Consider the following 23,135-nt stretch of genomic DNA (forward strand, 5'->3'; position numbering starts at 1 on the left):
ATCTTCCATAATAAACGGTTGAATGACGTAACATACAGACTGTCGACAAGAAGAGACGAGAGACGAGAACGCGAACATCGACTAAACCTTATCTTTATTTTAAAAGATTATAAAAAATCTAAAGGCCACCGTTTGTGAATTTTAAATGATTTTAAGTTCTTTAATAAGGTATGATGAATTGTATAAAATTGCTGCTCTGTCAGCAGTCACTGCATGGAAACAATAATATTCATGAATGGTTGGCGACTGAGCAGTGAACACCTACACCATACCCGCTACAATCCGGAGGTACTTTCTTGGCCAACACCGTTATCGAAACTGGAATCACCTGGTTAGTGAACCAGGGCCTAACTCAACCGAGACACCGTGGCTCCCTTAATGTCAACTCTTTTTAAAAATATAATCATAAATGTTGCCCGGACAGCGGCACTACGGCCCACTCTTATTCAAACTGTTAAGGGTTCTTTTACGTGCACCCCAATGTGAACACGGGACCTCGGTTTCTCGTCCCCTCTGAATGACTAGACACTATTCCTTGCCAGGTCCTCCATCCTACACTGACAATGAACTTGTCGACTAACACCGGGAACGAACCCGAGATCTGTTACAGAGCACTGTGAAGTTGAAACCGTAACGGCATCCATTATTATATCCTTGAACTAACCATGTCTCAAGTAATACTTACAAATCAGATGAACTAGACCGTTAAGCGTTTGGCCACATAATGTCATGATTGTCTATGTTCGCAATAGTTCAGTAATCAGGCCCCGAACAAATCGAATAGGGGGTGCTGGTTGGGGTTCGGGTGTATCGATCAGCATGTAATAATTTACACGACAGAATTCTATGGAATAATACAATTACTAAACGACGTTTTAAAAACTACCAAACGGGAGCCACGGTGGCTCAACGAGTAGGAAGTTAACTTGCTAGCATGGAGGTCCCGTGTTCGATCACTGTGTTGACGGGGAAAGTTCTTTTGGATTTTCCGAGTCGGTTCATCATGGTCAATGATGCAGGCAGGAGGACATGGAAAGGGACAACGTATAGTCGTTCGGGTAGAACGTAAAACCGAGATCCCGTGTGCACGTAAACGATTCCTTGACAGCTGAATTTCAACATCATAAGACTAGGGCGTAGTGCCGCTATCCGGGCAAAATTTCCTTTATGGCACAGTTTATAGCGTATGTCCGTGTTTATTAGCCCAATCGGTGCAGAAGAATAGGACCTTAAACCTCATTTCATTTCTTTATCAAGCAAGTGATACAATTATAACATTTAATGGATTTTTTTTATTTAATGTACACTGAAAATGAGTTTACAGACCTATATTCGTTTTTATAGGGGGTGGGTACTCTTTTCTTCACTCGAACACAGCACGGAACGGATCTTGTAGTCCTTACGCGGTCCATTGATCGATCCCGGATCCAAAGTTACTCGAAAATGTATTCTTCACTTCTGCTAATTTTCTATTAGACCTGTTTTACCCAGAACAATCCAGTTCATTTATCTATGTTAACCCGCCATATCAATCTGTAAAGATATTGCTGGTCAAATGCAGTTTTAACCGAATCGATGGGAAACAAAAATAATACAAAATATTGTGGTACTACTTTCTTTTAAAGATACAGTTGTCAATTAAAAAAAAAAAAAAAAAATGAAGCCATTCAATTAATATAGATATATTTTCAAATGTGTGAACTGAATCGTCTAATTTGTATTGGAATTTAAAAAAGGCCATTTTAATAATCTTGATTTGATACACAACTTTTATGGACAACTGTGGAGATGATTTTCTATTTTTTTTAAAAAAAACAAACCTTACCTTTAAATGCCACTTTGGCGTAGTGACACACACTAAAAAACCCCCAGCAGTTGTTGGTCAGTTTGAAATGCTATATAAGGACGTAGACGATGAACGTAATAAACAATAACACTCGAATGCAGTTGAAATATCATTGAAAAGGAAGCAGAATTCAGATCACGATGCCAGTAAAAGGTAAGTACATGCTAAGCTGGAGATCCAGATCTTTGTCATTAACCTTATCGACGAAATTTAGTATATTTTTTTTACGTATGTGAACATTTAAAATCTAACATCAACCACAGATTTTAAGTATACTAGTCATAGACCTCATCTATGTCTTTAACTAACGTGGTATCAGGTGTTCTTTAAACAGTGCAACATTTCGAATCAGCACTATCAGTGGCTTTAATGGGGTAATAGATTGGTCAATGTTCTGGTCGATGTGGGTCACTAACCAATGGTATTTACAGAATCTTGGATTTTCGTCCCATCCGAATGACTACACAGTTTTCCGTTGACAGACTGGCAAATCGGGTAGAGTTTACTTCTCCACCAACATTAGAATCTGCGACCTTCTGGTCGTGGTTAATAAGCCAAACTAATGACAATCGTATAAGTATCGAAAACCATCTACGTTTTTTTCAGGTTTTATGGAACGTATAAAGAGTGGTGAAGTGGTGCTAGTAGCGGAAGGTTATCTATTTGAGTTTGAAAGAAGAGGTTATCTCAAGGCTGGATCTTTCGTACCAGAAGTAGTTCTTGATTTTCCTAACAGAGTTCGAGAACTCCATGAGGAATTTGTCCACGCCGGGAGTGATGTTGTCCAGGCATTTACAGTAAGTAAAAGTTAAAAGACAATTTGAATCTATGACGACAAAATCACAAATTTATAATGTTCGCTGCATGAAATCATTTGATAATACTTTTGTTATTAATAACCTTCAATATCCGTACGTGTTTTGTCTTGCCATTGGCTGTTTATGCGTGGTGTGTCCATCTTTTTCATAATTTAATTATAAAAATACACGTTTATATGATTATTTTGTTATAAAGAAATACAATTTAGTTATAACGAAAGAGAAAAAAAATAATGCATATAGACGAAATATTTTTTTGAAGTAATCAAGCGATAACCGACGTTATTATACAGATTTCAACATTTCCGAGGTACATAAACAACGCTCTATATTTTGTTTCAGTATTATGGCCACCGTGAAAAGATGAGGTTAATTGGTAAAGAACATCTGTTGGAAAAACTCAACATAAATGCCCTGAAAATTGCACGCGAAGTAGCAGACGAAACTGGAACTTTAATGGCGGGAAATATATGTAACACGACACTTTATCAAAAAGATGACCCAAAGCTGTTAGAGGAAACTAGATCTATATTTAAAGTAAGTTATTCTTGTGTATAGTGCCGTATTGGGTAGTATTGAGTAGATCGCAATGTCCTATTTAACCCGGGATGGGCATATTAATTTTACTCGATATTTCCGATTTTCTCGACTTCTGGTATAGCACATAAGAAATATATCAACGCCATAACGGGATTATTAATTCCACATTTAACGGAGTAAATCTTCAGAGAAATTCACTCGTTTTTCTTTTATTTAGGAACAAATAGAATGGGCTGTTCAGTATGGCGCTGATTTAATCATTGCTGAAACATTTTTAGACTATGGTGAAGCGGAAGTGGCCTTAGATTGTATTAAACAGTACGGCAAAGGTAAGCGTATACAGGATTTGATAAAGCAGCGTTTTTGAATGTTATATCTAAACTAAATATATTGTTAACAAGCGGTTGCCATGCAATTTACGGTCACATTTTGCAAGATATGGACAGAAAACAAACTAAAAATGCGATATTTAATACAATCAGGGGCCATAAACCAGAAAGTGGGGGTCCTATCCGCGCAAGTATTGAACGGATCCAAGACCTTTCCGATATAAACATATATTTTAATTTTCATCAAAATCGAACAGGGGCGACGACAATATGCGTCCACATAAAAATGTGGGCGTATAAAAATTGTTCCTATCTGGTTAATTTATTACCTGTAGTAAGTATATTCTGAAAGGTTTAAAACTCATGAATTAGTAGGCAAAAAAAAAGAGAGAGAATTTTTATGTGCCGGAGTAAGACAAAGTTTGCCCCCTCCCGCTCCATTGTGGTTCTGTTATACATGTAGTTGATAAATACTATTTTTAATTTTGCAATATCCCAATCTAGGGTTATTACAACGCGAATTACTTCTTTTTAGTGGTTCCCATTTCCCAGTTCTTGAAGTTCACAAAAATATTCATCCAATAATAACTAACATGTAAAGATAAAAGAGTTTTCATCTGAATGTGTATGTGATTTTTAAATTAATCCCGAAAAGGAAAAAAAGCAGTATATAAAAAGAGTTATAGTTATTTTTCTGATATATAGGTATTCCATCTGTAATAAATATAGCACCATCAGCTATAGACACAACCTGTGATGGAGTACCGTTTGATGTGGCCTGTAAAAGATTAGAAGATGGAGGCGCTGATGTTGTTGGACTCAACTGTAGTCGTGGTCCGGCCACAATGATACCTTTAATGAGGAAAATAAGAGAAATGTGTAAGGTAGGTAGAAGATCGGTTGAAATTTAAAAAAAAAGAACAAAACAAAGTGAAATGAAATGAAATTCGGTTAAATATACTAGTTGTCTGTACCATTTGACTAACGAAGACGGGCATTCGAAATGCAGTGTGCTATGAGGGAAATTATACTTGTACAGCGGCGTTTCCGCTTCATCGAATTCCTCCTGCCAAGGGTTCTTGTATGTGCATGCCAACGAGTTCAGTGGTGAACGTCGATCTTTAATTCCACCCGAAGGACAAGGCGCTTGTTTTGCTACTCTATTCGTCCTGTACCACTGACTTTTTCGGCCAACACCGTGATCGAATCCAGGACCTTTGAGTTGGTGAGCCAACGCCATAATACCCGAGCCACCATGGCCCCCTTAAAGACCAAGTATGATATATCTATGTCTCCTGTTATCTCCTTCTCTAGCTACAACTTATGTTTCTAGATTCCGCTTATAGTGGTGGTAGGTGTTGCATGTGCTGAGCTACGAGAACGTCGCTAATACGTTGAGATAAATCTAATGTCCCTGAAAGGGCGGATTAGTGCTGTTGGCAGGAGGATATTGTTAAAAAGGCAGAACTTTTTACCCACGACCCCATTGGGATATCACTCCCTATGGTCGAATCTTCAGATTGTTAGGCCTATATTGGATTACATAAATGTTTTACACATTGCTCTACTAAACAAACAATTTCGAACGTTGTATCTTGCAGGGACCAATTTGTGCTCTACCAGTACCATACAGAACTACACCAGAACAACCAATGATGCAATCACTGGTTGATCCAGATACAAGTAAGTGTTAGTGGTAGTAATTTCGTCTTAATTGACACTCATGGTCCTCTTATCTGATATTGAAACCCGAGTTCCCTCTTCGGGATCGATGGATCAAGGATTTCTAGAATCAGAACACTTGGTTAAAGAGAGTGATCTGATCTTGGACCATCTGGTGTTGACCATTTGAACCTAACACTTGATGGAAGAGAGTTCTTTGATCAGGACATTTGTTTTTTTTCTTATGATTTTTCATTACTTGAAAACTTGGCATTCGACATTAAAACTTAGCATGGTTTAAGGGAGTTATCTTACCTCTACAGGTAGTTTAAGAATGAACTTTGGACTACTATCGTTTTGTTTATGAGATTCACCTGATCTTGAAATTTGGTTTACTAAAATCATCTCCCTTATAACCTTAATACTAGCATCTAAGATCTTAGATAGTTTACTCAGCTCAGTAGTTAGTTTATCGACGCACACTGTTCTTATGGTAGTTTTCTAATGTTACCTCGATGCAGTGCTTTTACCGTGGCTGTTCCTACACGTGCCTTCATTATTCTTGCCTTGTCCCAGATTGGACAAGCTTTGTAAAATTTATTTAATTTCCATTTTCCAGATCTGATGGCTTTTCCCGAAAATTTACCAGCCTTCCAGTGTAGCAGATATCAGGTCAGAGAATTTGCCCAGCAATGTAAAGAAATCGGCGTTGAAGTGGTTGGATTATGTTGTGGTAATGCCTCACATTACATGAGAGAAGTAGCTGAGGTATATGGTAGAAAACCTCCAGCTAGTAAATATTCTACAGATATGTCTTTACATTATATGTATGGTAGCAAGCCTCATTTCTCCAAATATTACACACAGGATTATAAAACATACTATAAAAGCAAAACTGAGGCTTAGGGTTTTGGAGAAATGAATTTTCACAAACCCAAATATATAAGAATGACCTTCATGGGTTTAGGGTTAGAACTTTTGTTAGTAGAATATGCCTGTGATACAAAGTATTATTAGTATTTATTTTGTATAAATATCTATAGTATATAGGTATTGTATTTGTATCTATTTTTAGATACTATTTAAAATGCAACAGCAATGCAACTTTACATTATTTAAATCTGATCCAATAAAATAAAATATCTTAAGACACAAATGAAAGACAACTTAATTGATTTTGTGTATCGTATTTTAATATTATTGAGATACTTCAGAGAATATTGAATATTCGTTGGTTTGGGATTTATTACTTTTGTTGAATATGGAATATTCATCAAAATTAACATCTTTTGAAGCCTTTTAATGTTTTATATCTTTTATTTAAAACAATATTGAATATAAAAAATGATTTATTCTAGTTTCCAAATGAATGAAAGAAATATAAAATGATGATACAAAAAAAAACTTATATAAATATGTCAATGATTATTGTGATGATCTTTATATAAAAAATGTTTACATGCATATAAAATAAATGTAATTACAAATTATTGTTTTATTAAAAGACTGTTATATAATAAAATTTGTTATTGCTTGGTTATTAAGTACTTGATTTGTGATGACTATCATAGATCAATTAATAAATGGGTTATCTCCCTTACCTGAGAAAAATTCACCTTTATTTCAATCTGTATCTTAACATAGAAATCAAAGTACACAACAGAAAGTAAATGAACTAGTTTTTGGAGATTGCAAGTCCAAAAAGATAACAATAAAGATTGTCTTTTGACTTATCAACTGTCAGATAATTTAACTTTTTTTTCTAATTAAGGGGAGATAACCCATTTAATTCATCATTACATATATAGCAGATTAAAATGATTGCGAGATGACATATTGTCTCTACGGTTCAGTAAATTGCACAATTTTATATGAACACACGTCATATATCGTCTTTGTATATTTATTAGCCTGTATTATAGACTCTATTAATGCCAGCCAGGGGGTAGATAATGGGAAATAAATATGGTTCGGAAAGGAATGGAGTTTTAAAGTCTTGTCAACACAATACTAAAGTCATTTTGGGACTAAGAATAACGTTATTTAGTTTCTAGGGGTCATGTGTGCAATGCCATAGACAAGATTTTGCATGGGCAGTAAAATTTTCGCCAACTCTTCATCCTTAAATACAAACTGTCGAGAGTTGATGGTGAGGACCAGTCTTGAAAACCCATATAAGCAGGGTCACTGAGAGAATTTTTATGCGCCGAAGCAAGGCAAATTCTGGCCGCCTTCCCCCACCCACTTCCAGAGAAGGGCATCAGGGATCAGATCATGTTAACATAAAAAAAATTGAATACATATTTATGGGACCCCTGGGGCTTCATGGGGCCCCAGAGCAATATACCGACTCTACCCCCTCTCCTTGGGTTTGCCTATGATTCTTCTCTGCTCAGGTAGAGATCTGTACTTACAACATTATAAATGTGGTTCTGTTATATATAGTTGATAAATATTATTTTCAATTTTGGAATATCCCAATCTAGGGTTATCCTAAACCATAATTATGACTTTTTCTATTAGATTGATTTTAGCTTAGTGGTTCCCATTTCACCATTCTTGATATTTACAAAAAAATTATTCATGAAATAACTTGTAAATGTCACTAAATTATATCAATCTTATATAATTATATGCCGAATAATTATTACACCAATAACTTAATCCAATAATATCCATTCCTTTCTTGTTTTCAATCCATTTCACAGGTCAATTTCTCCTTCTACACCTCAATATTGGTAAATAAATAGCAGGTTAGGCGAATTGGTCCCAAAAGTCTGTTAAAACAACACTGACCACAAACAACAATATACATTAGATCCTTGTAAATGAAGTCGTTATTAGTGTTTTTACTATTAAAACAAGTCAATATACACTAAATAACACAGTCTAAAAAGTTTAACACAGGTGAATATTACTTGTATCATCTATCATTAAAATACACAGCTGAATAATTTAATTCTGTGGTTCCCAATGGATACACCATACAGGAAGTATTAATTACTACCATTTAGTATAACAGTATTAGTCACATGGGTACTATATCAATATGATAACAAAATTAGTTCTGTACTTGTTGATCAGCAGGCCTACATCCTATGTATAAATCTATATCCCAGATGAAATAAATTCTGGCTGATATATCTTTACATATTTGCATAAAATATGTTTATAAACGGATAACATTAACAGTCATGGAAGTCTGTCATTCACACAATTGCTAGTAGTTATTTGCAGATTGCTCGGAGTTACTTCGTCGTTGTAGTCTTTGTAAGTCTTATACGTCCTACACCATGTTATACATAAAAAAAAAATCCAGACCGCAAAACTTCTGTATGGATTACTTTATAATTCATTTGCGCAATAATACTTATTAACGATAATTGCTTCTAGGTTCTTGCCAACCCATATCATATCTTTGTTCAGGTCTAGGCTGTGGCCGTCCTCTGGCTGCCTGAACCCCGACAAATGGTTGATAAACATGTGATTTGTAGGCAGATAAATCATCATGACTCTGCATACGTTGTCTGCTGTCGTACATGGGACCCTCTCTATAAAATAATAAATTTATATATTAATTCATCTTGAAAATCAGAAATGAAATGGGGTTTAACGTCTTACTTTCTGCACTATTATGATGACAGCATAAACCTTGTAGTGTGCTAGGAGAGAAATTTTGCGGAGAACCAACCGGTATATCAATTGTTTTGTTTATGTTTTGTTGTGCAGTCCTCCTGCAGCATCTATAACAGTATTTGAAGAGAGAAATAGGGTTTAACATCCACTCAACACAAACTAGATCATTTTGGGACTAACATACAGAACAATTTTATTTCAATCATCTATCATTTGCTTGCACACACACAAGGGTCTTTTTGTATAGCAGTCTGAGGAATCAGAGAAAACCCATGAGGTTGGTAAGACGACCCTACTCCTTGTCATGTGAAAGCTTGTGATTGAAACCACGCCACTTGACTCAATACCAGACCTATTATGATCTGAAACTCATATGTTAGTCCACTCAACCCCCCTAAACGAGAAAAGACAAATTTATGAATATGTCAGATGGGATAATGATAGTGATGAGGACGGGTTAATCTCTAAATTAAAAATCCTAGTACATATATTAGCCAATGAGAATTTCTGCTGAATTTTAGTTACCTGTAAGGTTGTTGGACCTTCATTTTGTTTTCTTTTAATTTGGCCCATTTATCAGTTGGTGGATATTGCTAAAATACATAATTATCAAATTTTCTTTTAAAATAATATTAAGATGTAATTTCTTTATTATTTTCATCAATAAAATATATATTTTATAAACAAGTGTTAGATTAAACAATTATTCTGTATCATGAATAAAATATATGCCTATTAATTAGTTTGAGATTATTTGAATCAATACTTACTTCAGGATAAGTTGGCTGTTGACTGAGATTAGGATTAGATGAGCTTTTCTTTTTACTTTTTGCTGGGTATTCCTGCACCTATAAATGTATTATAAATAACTTATTCAATGCATAACATATATGAGTGGTTTATATTAAGCTATAAATCATTGGTTATTAAAAATACTCATTCCAAATATGAATGTATTCTTATATCAAATGATTTTAACAGTTAAGAGACAAATAATAGACTTTTATCTAATTCAAATATTCTTCAGAAAATTAAATTCTGAATAAAATACTCAAATTCATTTTTTTTTCAAAATTTCAAATTGTTTTAATATATATAGCCATACCCAAAAATTTATTTTCATAAATGATTTTACCCCCTGTTGGGTTGGGACTTCGACAAGAATAAATTTGATTATTTTTTCCTCAAATTTTCTTTTTTCTGGAATTTTGAACTATCCTGTTGAATAGTGTGGTCGGCAGAGAATCTACCTTGATTGTTAAAATCAAGTTGTGTTAATGTGAATTTCATCTTGGTAAGTTATCTCTATGACTAAAACCATAAAACTCTACTCGTGAAACCTGTACACAAGTTATATGCAGGCTTTGTCTGTGACAGTCTGAGAATATAAATAATTTATTGTAGGTTATATACCTTTGATGGTTTAGTTTTAGGACCAATATAATAGGCATCAACAGCATCATAAGCATTACCTCCATTATCATCTTCTTCATCTCGTCTTGGCTGTAATTGAAAACAAAATTGTATATCTACCCATCATTAATTTATAAGACACATAACACGCTGTTTCATTTGTAAACAATGGTTTTAAAACACAGATAGGTAACTTTCTTGAGAGGATGTTTAGTGCTAACTGAGCACTATATAGGGATAAAGGAAGCAAGGACTAGGTATCAATTCTTGAAATCAAACATGCACACTACAGATCATAATATAGAAACTATCAATTATGGGATGACAAACTGTTGTGATTGACTATTAAAATGAAGGCAAAAGCCAAGTTTGATTATAATTCATTCACTAGAAGTGTGACGGAATGAAGGACAAACCCTATTTAATAGACAAAAAGAAATCAATAAAACTGATGAAATACAGAAGAGATGGACAGAATAATATGTAATTCAGTCAATCTAGCTAGATATACACAGTTATCCTCATTGATGAATATATAGATTAATACCCATCTATCTGTGGAAGAATGTCCATCATACCTTAGATTTAGGTGCAACTGCTGGTGGTTTACTATACTCTTGTCGTCTTGGTGGACTTAGATCACGGTTCAAAGCTGGCACAGTCTGAGGCTGAAAACATAAAATATGCTATATAATAAGACTCGTTGTCTCATGATTTTTCTCCTTTTAAAAATTAACAAAGTTTTCAGATTATGTACATTTCCAGTAAAAAAAGACCACAATACAAATTTTGGTCAAGAACAACTATGTAGAACGAGTACAAGAGAGTATTATCATTTTATCAACAATCATAACAGCAACTCTATCTAAAGGTAGTTTTCTGAGAGTGCTTAAAAGTTGATAGGAATTATGTTTAGCCCAGTAATAACTTTCAAAAATCGGGCAAAATCTAATTTGAACAAATAATTATTCTAACAACAATTGTTTAAGTCATCAGCAATAACTCTAGAATTCAAATCAATCTGCACCATCTTTACGCCAATACTAACTATTTCTAAAAATCTGATGAGAAGAATTGAATGAAATACAATTATCTGAGAAAATGCTCAGAATTAATAGAGACCATCTGATAACTGAGTAAATCATAAGCAGTTAGGGGCCATACATCTGGAATTACTTTGGTGAAAACAACCCAGATTGACAGGGTCCATGTTTGTCTTAGAAAATTTGATAAACTGGATTAAGAAGTTAACTTTAGTAAAGTTAATACAACCAAATGTGAACAGCCTGAATGAAAGGGACGGTGACAAGATACAACTACGTTAGAATTGGGTGTGAAATCGTTATTGATTCAACTTCAACTGATTATACATTGACAGCAAGATTATAGTTATTTCGGTCTACTTTCGCTTGTATGTCAAATTTCTTAATTAACTTAATGGAATGAAATAGGATTTAGTGTGCTAGTGTTCTGCACCAACCATACTAACAACAGACAAGCATGATATATTTCATGCAGTGTGTTATATTGCCAAGGCAGTGGCATTACAGCATACTCTTATTTCTAATTCAAATATTCAAGGCTTGTTTCATGTGCACGTCAAGGTGTACACTGGATCTTGGTTTTTCGTGCCATTTGAACGCCTAGATACTGTTCCTTGCCAGGCCCTCTGTCCTGCACCACTGACAAAGGTAAACCAGGTTGGATAATCCTGAGGTATTGTACGTCTCGGCCAACATTGGTAATGAACCCAGGCTAGTAAGCCAGTGCTTTATTCACTGAATCCCTGTGACTCCAATTTATTGAATGACTAACATATTGAAAACTTACCAAGTAATCTGATGAACTGGGATAATACCCTTGTTGTTTAGAGTTATCTTCTATACTAGGCATCTTTCTAGGTAAAGCTTGTGTTGAGTTTACAAATGGGTCATATCCGGGTCTAGTCTTACTTTTATCAAGTCTTGTGTAATCGTGAGGTATTCCTACGTCCCTGGGTGACAATTTATCATAAGTGTGCTGACTGACAGGACGAGGACCTGGCTCTTCGCGCTTTCTGGAGGAGTGATCACTGGATGAGAAACCTTTACTGGCATTAGTTGGTTTATTCGGAAAATCTCGTTTTTCTCGCTCCATAGTTTTTCTTAAATCTATATCTTTTACTGATACATACATATCTTCGAAAGTTTTTGGCTCCTGAACAACAGGCTCGGGCTCAGATTCGATAGGTATATCGTCAAAGATCGTTCGTGATTGGTTAATCACCTTGTCATCAGGTGCGATGTTATCTTTCCTTTGATTGGCTTTAATATTATTGTTGTCAACCTTGGCTAGTTTTTGTGCCAGTGCCAATTGTTGGACCTGTCTATCTATTTCGTTGAATGGAGATGCTGTAAATACAAAGGTAAAAATATATAAATAAGTCTAGTCGAGACAACTGACTGTTCAATTGGATACCTATATGAAATGAACTGGTGTTTAACATCCTATGGACCCTACAGGAATTTAATAGTTTAATATTGTATGTTTATAATAACTTACTCTTTTTATCTAGATCATTGGTTGGTTTATCATTTGTTTCTGAAGTGCTTCTAGATTGATTCTGAAAAAAATAAATTAAATATGAGAAAATGTTTCAATCGGTATGAACATTATTTCAATACTTGACTTGCAGTGGGGGGATGCAAGAGAACCTGGGGAAAACAACAAGGTTTGGCAAGTGACTCATTCTCTTTGTCATGTACAAGCCTGATATCGAAACTATGCCCCTTGACTCAATGATCAACCTTACGTATCATCTCAAGCATATATATTAGGCAACTCAGACATCTAACCACCATATGTTTCAAACAACTGCAAATAATTCTAGGGATGTTAAATCAAAGTTTGAAACAAATGGACACATACCAATTCCTCAAAAATGGTGTGAATTTCTACACTTTTGTTTGATAAAGTCACCGATCTCAATCACACATTTTTCACTACTTATTTGATTGTTCAACATATTTCACTGGTAGATAATCTGCATTGGATTCAATAGGATTAAAAAGAGGCCTATCAAAAGATTATACCTAACCCTTGTAGGTGTTGCTGGCTTGTTTACATTGCAGTGAATGACGAAAATTCATCATATCTTGGTAAATACTGAATAGAAATTAGAGATTCTACATTCATAATCCGGAAATTTTAAAACTGATTTAAAATCATTCAAATGATGATCAGCAACATTAAATACAGTCCTTTAACACCTTCAGTAATGGGTTGTTGGGATGCATTATTATAAGTTAATTACTTACATGTAAAGGTACCTGTGTAAATGATTTTGTAGTATCAACAGATTTAGCTCTGTACCGCCTTCTCTTAATCTTAAACCCATCTTTAACCTGTAGATAGATATTTCATGTTCATTAAATGAAGGGTGAGTAGATTAGGAGAAATATATCCAAATTTGAGTCATACTGTAACTTAACAAAGAATTGTCTAATCTAACAAAGGGTATAAAAAGTCAAACACTACAGGTCCACTACCTTATGGCTTATAATTCAAAGGTGTTAGTTTATAAATCTTTAGCTACAAAAGACAAAATATTACAAGTTCAACATTACAAAGATTTAACTGCAGAGACAAATAACAAGGATGTAACTGTGAAGACACATAACAAAAGATTTATCTATAGAGATAAATAACAAGGATGTAACTTTGAAGACAAATAACAAGGATTTAACTACAGAGATAAATAACAAGGATGCAATTATAGAGACAATTAACAAGGATGTAACTGTAATGTAAATAACCAGGATGTAACTGTTGAGACAAATAACAAGGATGTAACTGTAAAGACAAATAACAAGGATGTAACTGCAGAGAAAAAAAAAGGTTGTAACTGGACAAATAACAATGATGTAAATGTAGAAACAAATAACAAGGTTGTAACTGGATAAATAACAATGATATAACTGGAATGACAGATAACAAGGATGTAACTGGACAAATAACAAGGATGTAACTCTACAGACAAATAAAAAGGATTTAAGTGAAATATAAATGATATTTACCTGTCTACACATCAGACAATGGAAGATGAAAATAAACAGACCCTGTAAGTAAAACAATATTGCTTGTGACTGAAATGTTCTAAGCACACACTTACATATTAATGGCATGGAATGGAGTTTAACATCTCATCAATACAATATTTGGTCATTTTGACAATAACATACAGTTATTGTTTTCTATGGTGGGATGCTATGGTGTTCGATCCCTGCATTGGCCGGGACAGTTCATCCAGAATATCTGGCGTGATTCACCCTAGTCAGTGATGCAAGACAGAGGGCCTGACAAGGACAACTGTCTAGTCGTTCGGATGGGACAGAAAACCAAGGTCCCATGTACAAATTGGAATGCACGTAAAAGATCCCTTGACAGTTGGAATTCGATAAAAGAGTAGGCTGTAGTGCCGCTGTCCGGGCAAAATTTCCCTCGTAGCACACTGTTCTGGCAAATGCCAGAATTCAAATCCAGGTCATTCCACATACCGCTAAAATACCACTATTCCATAAACGCGGAATAATACACAGAACTAAGCTACTATTTCTGTTCCTGAAACCTTTGTTGTATAGACAAAAACAGTATCAATATGATAATAAATATTCCACAAGCATAGACTTTAGTACTTTATAAACATTGACTACCAATGTTTTTCTGAAATAATTAGGGCAAAGAAGTTTTTTTTACATTGATTTTTATAGCCGATTTGCGAAACAGCCTGAACCTACTGCTTTCCAGACCACCTCAACCTGCCTGGGTCACAGAACTAATATACGTTCCTTATAGGGATCAGTAGTTTCAGCGGTTGGGCGACCCAAGTACTGAAATGAAGAACCTACAGCTTAGCTAGCCAACGTCTTACTCACTGAACCACCATGGTTCTTGGGGCCAATTACTAAACATGTAGTAACAAAACACAAATATGACTTACCTGTAGCGAGTTAAAAATAGCAAACAGATATTGAAAGGTGACTAAATCTTCATTAACCGAGAACACACCAAATACCCAGGTTAATCCCATGATAGGTAACAAAACACATAAAGCTTTTATTCCAGTTCTAAAATAAAACATAAAACACACTCTTTACATTATATCAATTAAATATTAGATTTTATATTTCACAGTTGTCTGTATATATTTATATCTGCCTTCCTTAGTAGTCAAAAAGCGAAATTCTTTACATGAATTTAATAAAATTACAGGGATAGCAAAAGTTTGAACTGGATGTAATTATCTAAACGTAAAATGTGAACATAAAGTCTATTTTCTTGCCGTGTCTAAAGATTTTGATTCAAATTACTGATTGTCCTGTAAGTAGTGCTCATCAAATATTCCAATATCTGCATACAAATAATTGTTCAAGGCTATTCAAACTATTTCTCTTGACTAATGAGAAAAACTTACCTTCCCTTCTCCTTCATAGTTTTAGTTACCATAGTAGTTGTACTAAACATGACAGTTAATACTTTTATCATGATACACATATTAACCTGTAATAATAACACATATCCTATTTAATAAAAAAAACTCTTGATATAACTAAATTACTTATTGAATATTATCCTGAATTATCAAAATGTCTGAATTTGATCTTGAATTACAACAATTTTGTAGATCTTATATTAAAGTTCAAAACAATGTAATACTTAACCGTCAAGATTTTTAATTGAAATGCAAGGATTTTAATAACATAATTTTATCAAGTATCAGAATCTTAATTCAATAACGTATTATAGCGTAATTCGATCTTAAAATACTAAAATGAAATCACTTAACTTCAATATAATTATAGTTAAATAACTTACCACAATAACAAAAATGGCCGGTCCAACAAATGCCCATAACAACCCTGATTCTAAAGACAACCAGCAACTATAAAATAACAAATATATCATCTTTAGTAATAAAGAAACAAGTATGAGCGTACTATGGACCAGGAACCAAGAATGATGTATTGGCAGCCATCTTGGAATTGTGACATCAAAAATCAAAGTCTGTCAATTGATTTTCGATTTTCCAAGGAACAACCATGACTTTTTTCAAGAAGAAGAAGAACATCAAAATGAGTAACTCTTGGAAACCAGTTCCTGGTCTAAAGATATTAAAGGAAACTGAAACTTCAAAGGGAAATGAAATGAAAAGGGGTTTAACATCTTATTGTTCTGCACTAACGGGGCTAAGTAAGATGGACATATGCCATGCATGCAGTATACTTTAAGGGAAATTTTGTCCTGACAGCAGCATTTTCGCATAATCTTTGTCAAATTCCAACTGTTAAGGGTTCTTTTACTAGCATGCTAACATGTACACATGCGTGACCATCACATCCAAAAAACTAGACACAGTTGTGTGTCAGCCCCTTTGTCCTGCATCACTGTCAAGGGGAAACCATTTCTGAAAATCTTGAGAAAATTAACCCAGGACCCAATGGTTAGTGATGTGAGCTACCATGGCTCCTGGACACTGAAGGGGGACATTAACTGATTTAGTAGAATCTGTGTGGGTAAGGTATGTAAATATTACTTACAAGTGTTTGTTTCCATATCCTTCTAATTGTGTTACACCTAGTGATATACCAACTATTAAAGCTGGAAAACCTACAATTATACAATAATCATATTAAATTTATATTTCCATATTGTAGATAAGAGTACCATATGTTTGGGGATTGCTCCTATCATTTTGTTACGGCAAGTTCTTGGCGTGCGATGCACAGAACTGTGAGTAAACCAGTAGAAATTTCAACGCTGATTGATTAATCAATGTCTGACGTCATAGGTCAAAAGCCACTCGTACGACCATCATGTAGTGTAGGCCATCGAAAGTATAAAAAACGAAATGAAATATAGATCTGTATTTGAATCAGATTGGTTCTATTGTAACATGAATATCCTCACAATGTAAGAGAATCTGTTCTTCAACATCTGAAATATCATGTTGATGAAGCGAGATATCATTCTATTGAAACCCAAATTCCATTTGAATAATAAAAGAGGGGAAACTGGCTACAGTGTAACATACAGTACTGTAATGGAACTACTTAGTTTCGATCACTACATGAGTTGTAAATATTTACCCCAGCTTCCTAACATAATCCATTTTAATCTTGATTTTGTAGCGAAAACATAAACCACTGATATAAAGACCTCTACACCTTCAGCTAACATGAGGAAGAAGACCACGAGATAGAAGAAATGTAATAAAGCTGACACCGCTGTGCAAACATCCTATAATAACAAGGATAAACAAATCTAAATTTCTGGAAGTGTTGTTTAAACTCTATATAGTATAAAACTGAGAATTAAATATTTGAAACACAAGGGATGAAAGAGAGAGAAATATGGTTTTAATGTCCACTCCATACAAACTAGGTCATTTTAGGACAAACATTTGGTTCAGTTTATTTCAATAATTTGCTTGTAATGCATAGGGATCTTCAGCGGTGGGAGGAAACTGGAGGATCTGGGAAAAAACCACAAGGTAAGACAGGCAGCCCAACTTCTTATCACGAAAGGGGGTGGGGGTGGATGGCTGAATGGTTAGCGTGCACGCGCTGTATCATAATGTCTGTCATTGAGTCGACTGGCGTGGTTTCGAATCCCCAGTTGTACGTGACAAGGAGTAGGGTCGCCTGTCCAACCTCGTGGGTTTTCTCCGGGTCCTCCGGTTTGATCCCACTGCTAAAGACCCTATGCGCAAGCGAATTATTGAAATAAAATTAAACCATATGTTAGTCCCGAAATGACCTAGTTTGTGTCGAGTGGACGTTAAACCCCATTTCTCTCTCTCTCTCTCTTATCACGAAAACTGAAACCACAACACTTGACTCAATGACAGAGCTTATGATCTAAAGTGCATGTGTTAAAACCATTTGATTACCCAACCACCCTGCTGCAGGCAATGTACACTGGTTATATATCTAGACCCACTTTTACTTTTTCCACATTGCACATTATGCTATCAATTTATATTGTATTAGTGAGCCTTGGTGGCACAGTGAATAAGACACTAGCTCATTAACGAGGTCTCAGGTCCCGGTGTTGACCAAGAAAGTTCCTCAGATTTTAAGGCGTGGTTTCCCATTGTCCGTGGTGCAGGATGGAGTGCTTGGCAAGGAGCAGTCTCTGGTCATTTAAATGGGACAAAAAACAATGTCTTGTGTGCACTTAACAGAACCCTGGTTGTACTTCAAAATAAAGAGTAGGCTGCAACATTGCTGTTCAGGCAAAATTCCCCTCATGGCACCCTGCATGGTGTGTCCATCCTAATTAGCCCAATCGGTGCAATGTTAAACTCCATTTCATTTCGTCTTATTTATAATGTATTGTCGTATATTAAAGACAAAATTTAACTAAATTATGGAACTGTTTAAGAACTGAAACATATTCAGACTGATATTACTATGTGAGAAAGGGACAAAGAAATGACCTGTAGTTACACCATACCTTGTTTTCTGTTTGATTGACACCACCGATGAACAGAACATAGGAAATGATCAATGTTACACATAGGTTCATTAATATTATAGCTTTATCACTCTTCACATATCTAAAATAAAATAACGTTACCATTAATATTAAAGCTTTATCACTCTTCACATAGCTAAAATAAAATAACATAACCATTAATATTATAGCTGTATCACTCTTCACATAGCTAAAATATTATAACTTTATCACTCTTTATTTACATGGATACAATAAAAATAAAAATGGAGATAATTCTATTTTTAAAGAAAACTAATTCTAGAAATAGTCCCGGATTTGCACCATATTGATCTGAAATTTCTTGCATATAAAGGTCATATAATCAAAATCTGATAAAGACGGAAGTGCTTTCACAGAAGTGCATGGAAAATATAATACTAAAATTAATTATCAAAGTTAAAATATTAAATTTATAAAGAATATATACCTCCATAAGTAAATGTAGATACATATAGTAAGTAATAAACAGAACAATGATACAGCACAACCAACAATGGAGATTATACTCAAGGCTTCCTGATGATGTAAAGGCTGGAAGAAAAACAACAACATCAAACTTTTAATTCATTTAAATTAACCTAACTTAATTCTGACTTGGAGTTTATTATCTATTTCAGTGAATGTAATGGTTAAATTTTGAGTAAATAAAGGTCTAACATAAGCACCCCATTCTGAGAACGCTTCCAAACTGCATCACTGATAGGAGGCGGTCTCGGAACCGTTCTGAGAACAGCACATTTAAATATTAGTAGTGTAAACAGTATCTGTTCTGAGAACAATATTAACCATGACAGTTTCTCTTCATTAATAATTGGTATGACTGTCTGCTTATGTTTCCTCTGGTAGTGTCATTGAATAACATTATGAGATTGGTAACTTATTTCAGATGGGCATCAAGTCAATCAAAAAATAAACATATCTTGGTTCCTTATTATAGTGGCTAAGTGTAAACATACATTTAGTGCGGGATTCATCTAAGTATAAATGACAACTGATATTTTAAGTCCTACAAGAGTTAACTTAAATATAATAAAAGAGTGAACCATATCCAACAGTTGTTTTTAGTATGGTGATAACTTACAGTTTTGCCAGGGCTCATCAAAATTGCAAAGTTAGTTAAATGATCACATTTACAGATAGTAACATTAGAATCTGGTGATGATTCTGCTATACATCCTTCACTTGACCATCTTCCTACATTCTCATATCTATAATAACAAGGTACAAGTTAATATATAAATCAACATCATGCATCCTTGCACAAAAGAAAAGTCAAATTTCTTTCCATGGAAACACAAAAATGATAAAATGTGTGAATTGTGTCTAATTAGCAAAATGAGTAATTGCTGTAATTGCTTGATATGTGAACAAAGGGTTCCTACAGATATATTGAGTGGTTCCTGAGAAATGATCCATGAATATGAAACCAAAATGGAGGGACGAAACAGGTCAAGCCCATTTCACTTCTTTCCGAACAACCACAATTCCCCCCACAATTAAAATTGGTGGATTCAAGACAATTAAATGTGAAATACATAGCAGCACATTTTATCTTACAACTTGAAATATTGTTTTTCAATCCTACGATAATTCAACCTGATTTAAAAGAAAAATTAAATAGATTTGAAAATGTCTTTACTTACGGTGGTCTTAGATTCAAAAATACACATTGAGGATTTGAGTAATTTTCCTGAAAGATGAACAAAATATCAATGCATGTCAAATTCATCACTTCTTTCATTTAAGTAAATCCAATCTTAGTTTCCTTAAACTAAGGCCATAGCAAAAGGCCCTCTTGGATGGCAAGCCAGAGCCTTACTAAGCCACTGCATCTGTCACCAAATGTGATACAAGCCCTGTTCTCATAAAAGGAGTATTTATCATTATGAATAACACAACGAATCGATGGTCAAATTACAAATGATGAAAATGATGAAGATGAAGTTTGATACTAGGTTAAATTAAATGTTACTCACAGCCATATGTTGAAATGTTAATGTTATTGGTGGGTTTAATTTCTTCTCATGTAACATATCAACAGAAAAAGCTAAAACTTTACTGTTAATATCGAAACCACTGATGTTATACATATTATCTGTTCCACTGTAAATAAAATAAAAATTACAGATAAGTAAAGGATTCATAAAAAGCAGGATAACAGCAAGCAGTGATGGCTGGGCTTAAAAATCCTGAAGGTTTTACTCGGCCCATAACTAAATTCAAACCCAGAAATCAAGGCCCTGGTCACAGCCCCAATAAAATCACAAATACTATAATAGTAGAGACGTGAAACTCAAACAGATACCAGGATTAGAGTTTTAAAAATCATTTCATCCACCGCAGCAAGGTAGATCATGAATTGTTGCATCTGGCTAGGGTAGATGCCAAGCATGAATTTAATAACAAAAATTAACTCTTTCCTTACAATGTCACAATTCTAGAAAAGTGAAATGAAAGGGGTGGAGTATATATATATATATAATGCGACATTTGGTAACCAGAATGACCAGTAATGAAAGGGTCAAATTTAATTTTGTAATTTTTGATATAAATTTTGTACTTTTTGGTATAAATTTTGTACTTTTTGATATAAAATCATATCTTCATAAAGTCATATCTTCAAGATAGAACACAACAGTAACAAATCAATAGGTCTGTATAGGCTTTCCACAAGGATCTGTACTGGGACCTCCACTTTTTCTCCTCTACATTCTTCCAATTGGGCACATCATAAGAGACATCATAAGAGACCAAAATATATAACGATACCAAAATATATGACTACTTTCAGTACAACGACTATCAAGAACTCTGAGATTAACTTAAAAACACATTTATTTCAAAAATGTTTTTGGAATTGTTTTTGTTGTGAATGTGCTTAGAAACACTTGTATGTAATGACACGCTATATAAATGAAACAACAATAATAATAATAACAATAAAATTCACGCTTGAAATCCGCCCTAGCCCGATGTGGCACATCATGATCTACCTTGCTGTGGTGGATGCATGAAACGATTTTTAAAATTCATTTTGTGATTCATGTATTCTACTATAACAAAATGTCTGTAAATTCCTATGATAAAACTTACCCTTGTTGTAAAACCATATCTTCTAATATAGTTGTAACATCATTATAAAATACAGCATTATAACCAACTTCAGTATCATCTGTCATATATATTAAAACAACTGGGTATTACATAAAGAAAACACCCAAACTACTTTCAAATTAAACCCAACTTTAACCCTTAAGCATCTGGTACATGTAAATATTGTTTCCTGCACCATGTCAAACCACCCAATTCATAGTCCATAACTAGTCTACCTAGTTTGGTTTGAGGTGATTCAGCCAGTCCAGGTGTTAAAGGATTAAAAGCCAAAGGTATGTAGAACCATTCAAGCCCTAGAATAAACGAAGGGTTGTGTGGCCAAATGATTTAATATATGCACTTTAGATCATAAGGTCTTTCATTGAGTCAAATGACAAGGAGTAGGGTTCTGTTCAACCTTATGGGTTTTCTCTGGTTCCTTTGGATTTCTCCCACTGTTAAAGACCCTACATGCAAGCACATTCATGAAATAAAACTGAACCATATGTTGTTGCCAAATTGACCTAGGTTGTGTCAAGTGGACTCTAAACCCCATTTCTCTCCCTCTCTTGCTTTGGAATGATGTTTATCGACAAGCTTCTTTTATACACTACATAGATAAATGTCTGCCATACCACGAAGTAAGAATACTAGAAGATGCTTTTATAAATATATATGCAGTAAACTACATACACACCTTCAAAATGTGCAGCTAGAGCACCTTTTGGTAAGAAAACTTGATTCTTTGACTGTGACACCCATGATGGGTAGTCAGTAGCACTCATTCTAGGAAATTCAATATCACTTAATGACGTTCTTCCAACTTCAATGACTGAAATAATGAATATTAGTATTATTACATATTTGTATGCACCTAATTAATGAACTTGATAATATCCTGTTAAATATGAGGCAGTCTAATATGTCTCTTGGGCCCAGATATTGCTGTTGCGGTCCAGTGGCCAGGACACTGGAGTCTCAAAAGGAATGTTCCTGGTTGTAATTGTGAAGAAACTTCATCATTATTCAAACCCAGCCTTGTCAGGAGAAGTATGCAGAGGTCCAGCCACGTACACTTTGGCTTAAACGTTATAGAACTCTTGACAAGTTGGAATAAGACCACAGAGTAGGTTGAAATGTTGCCATAGTTTTCCTACAACTTGTTATTTGCAGAGTATTATAAAAATTTAATTTATTTGTTGCTCAAGCTATTAGTAAGATATGAATTACATTTGCATTTATAACTATTGTGATAATAATTGT

At 34.4% G+C, this 23,135-nt stretch overlaps 2 protein-coding genes across 2 annotated transcripts in view; one reads left to right on the forward strand and one right to left on the reverse strand.

Moving 5' to 3' along the window:
• Positions 1 to 1,912: 1,912 nt before the first annotated feature.
• Positions 1,913 to 6,711, forward strand: LOC126812389 (betaine--homocysteine S-methyltransferase 1). Its single transcript, XM_050538766.2, has 7 exons — positions 1,913 to 1,999; positions 2,453 to 2,643; positions 3,007 to 3,201; positions 3,422 to 3,533; positions 4,239 to 4,417; positions 5,135 to 5,216; positions 5,815 to 6,711. Exons 1-7 carry the CDS (start codon positions 1,987 to 1,989, stop codon positions 6,099 to 6,101), a joined length of 1,059 nt encoding a protein of 352 aa, XP_050394723.1. The 5' UTR covers positions 1,913 to 1,986; the 3' UTR covers positions 6,102 to 6,711.
• The window catches only part of LOC126812386 (uncharacterized), a 74,896-nt gene continuing 58,304 nt past the window's right edge, over positions 6,544 to 23,135 (reverse strand). The window contains exons 40-60 of the mRNA XM_056098656.1: positions 22,570 to 22,704; positions 21,873 to 21,951; positions 20,756 to 20,882; positions 20,423 to 20,469; positions 19,861 to 19,987; positions 19,207 to 19,310; positions 18,738 to 18,840; positions 17,369 to 17,519; positions 16,820 to 16,889; positions 16,098 to 16,164; positions 15,697 to 15,782; positions 15,223 to 15,349; positions 14,300 to 14,341; positions 13,541 to 13,627; positions 12,786 to 12,846; positions 12,075 to 12,634; positions 10,823 to 10,912; positions 10,245 to 10,334; positions 9,602 to 9,679; positions 9,357 to 9,424; positions 6,544 to 8,746 (exon numbers count right to left, since the gene is read on the reverse strand). Of these exons, the coding sequence (XP_055954631.1) occupies positions 8,569 to 8,746; positions 9,357 to 9,424; positions 9,602 to 9,679; positions 10,245 to 10,334; positions 10,823 to 10,912; positions 12,075 to 12,634; positions 12,786 to 12,846; positions 13,541 to 13,627; positions 14,300 to 14,341; positions 15,223 to 15,349; positions 15,697 to 15,782; positions 16,098 to 16,164; positions 16,820 to 16,889; positions 17,369 to 17,519; positions 18,738 to 18,840; positions 19,207 to 19,310; positions 19,861 to 19,987; positions 20,423 to 20,469; positions 20,756 to 20,882; positions 21,873 to 21,951; positions 22,570 to 22,704 (2,477 nt within the window). The 3' untranslated portion in view covers positions 6,544 to 8,568. The remainder of the gene's footprint in view (positions 8,747 to 9,356; positions 9,425 to 9,601; positions 9,680 to 10,244; positions 10,335 to 10,822; positions 10,913 to 12,074; positions 12,635 to 12,785; positions 12,847 to 13,540; positions 13,628 to 14,299; positions 14,342 to 15,222; positions 15,350 to 15,696; positions 15,783 to 16,097; positions 16,165 to 16,819; positions 16,890 to 17,368; positions 17,520 to 18,737; positions 18,841 to 19,206; positions 19,311 to 19,860; positions 19,988 to 20,422; positions 20,470 to 20,755; positions 20,883 to 21,872; positions 21,952 to 22,569; positions 22,705 to 23,135) is intronic.

This window comes from Patella vulgata, chromosome 2 (assembly GCF_932274485.2).
Source record: "Patella vulgata chromosome 2, xgPatVulg1.2, whole genome shotgun sequence".
In the NCBI taxonomy this organism is placed as follows: Eukaryota; Metazoa; Mollusca; class Gastropoda; family Patellidae; genus Patella; species Patella vulgata.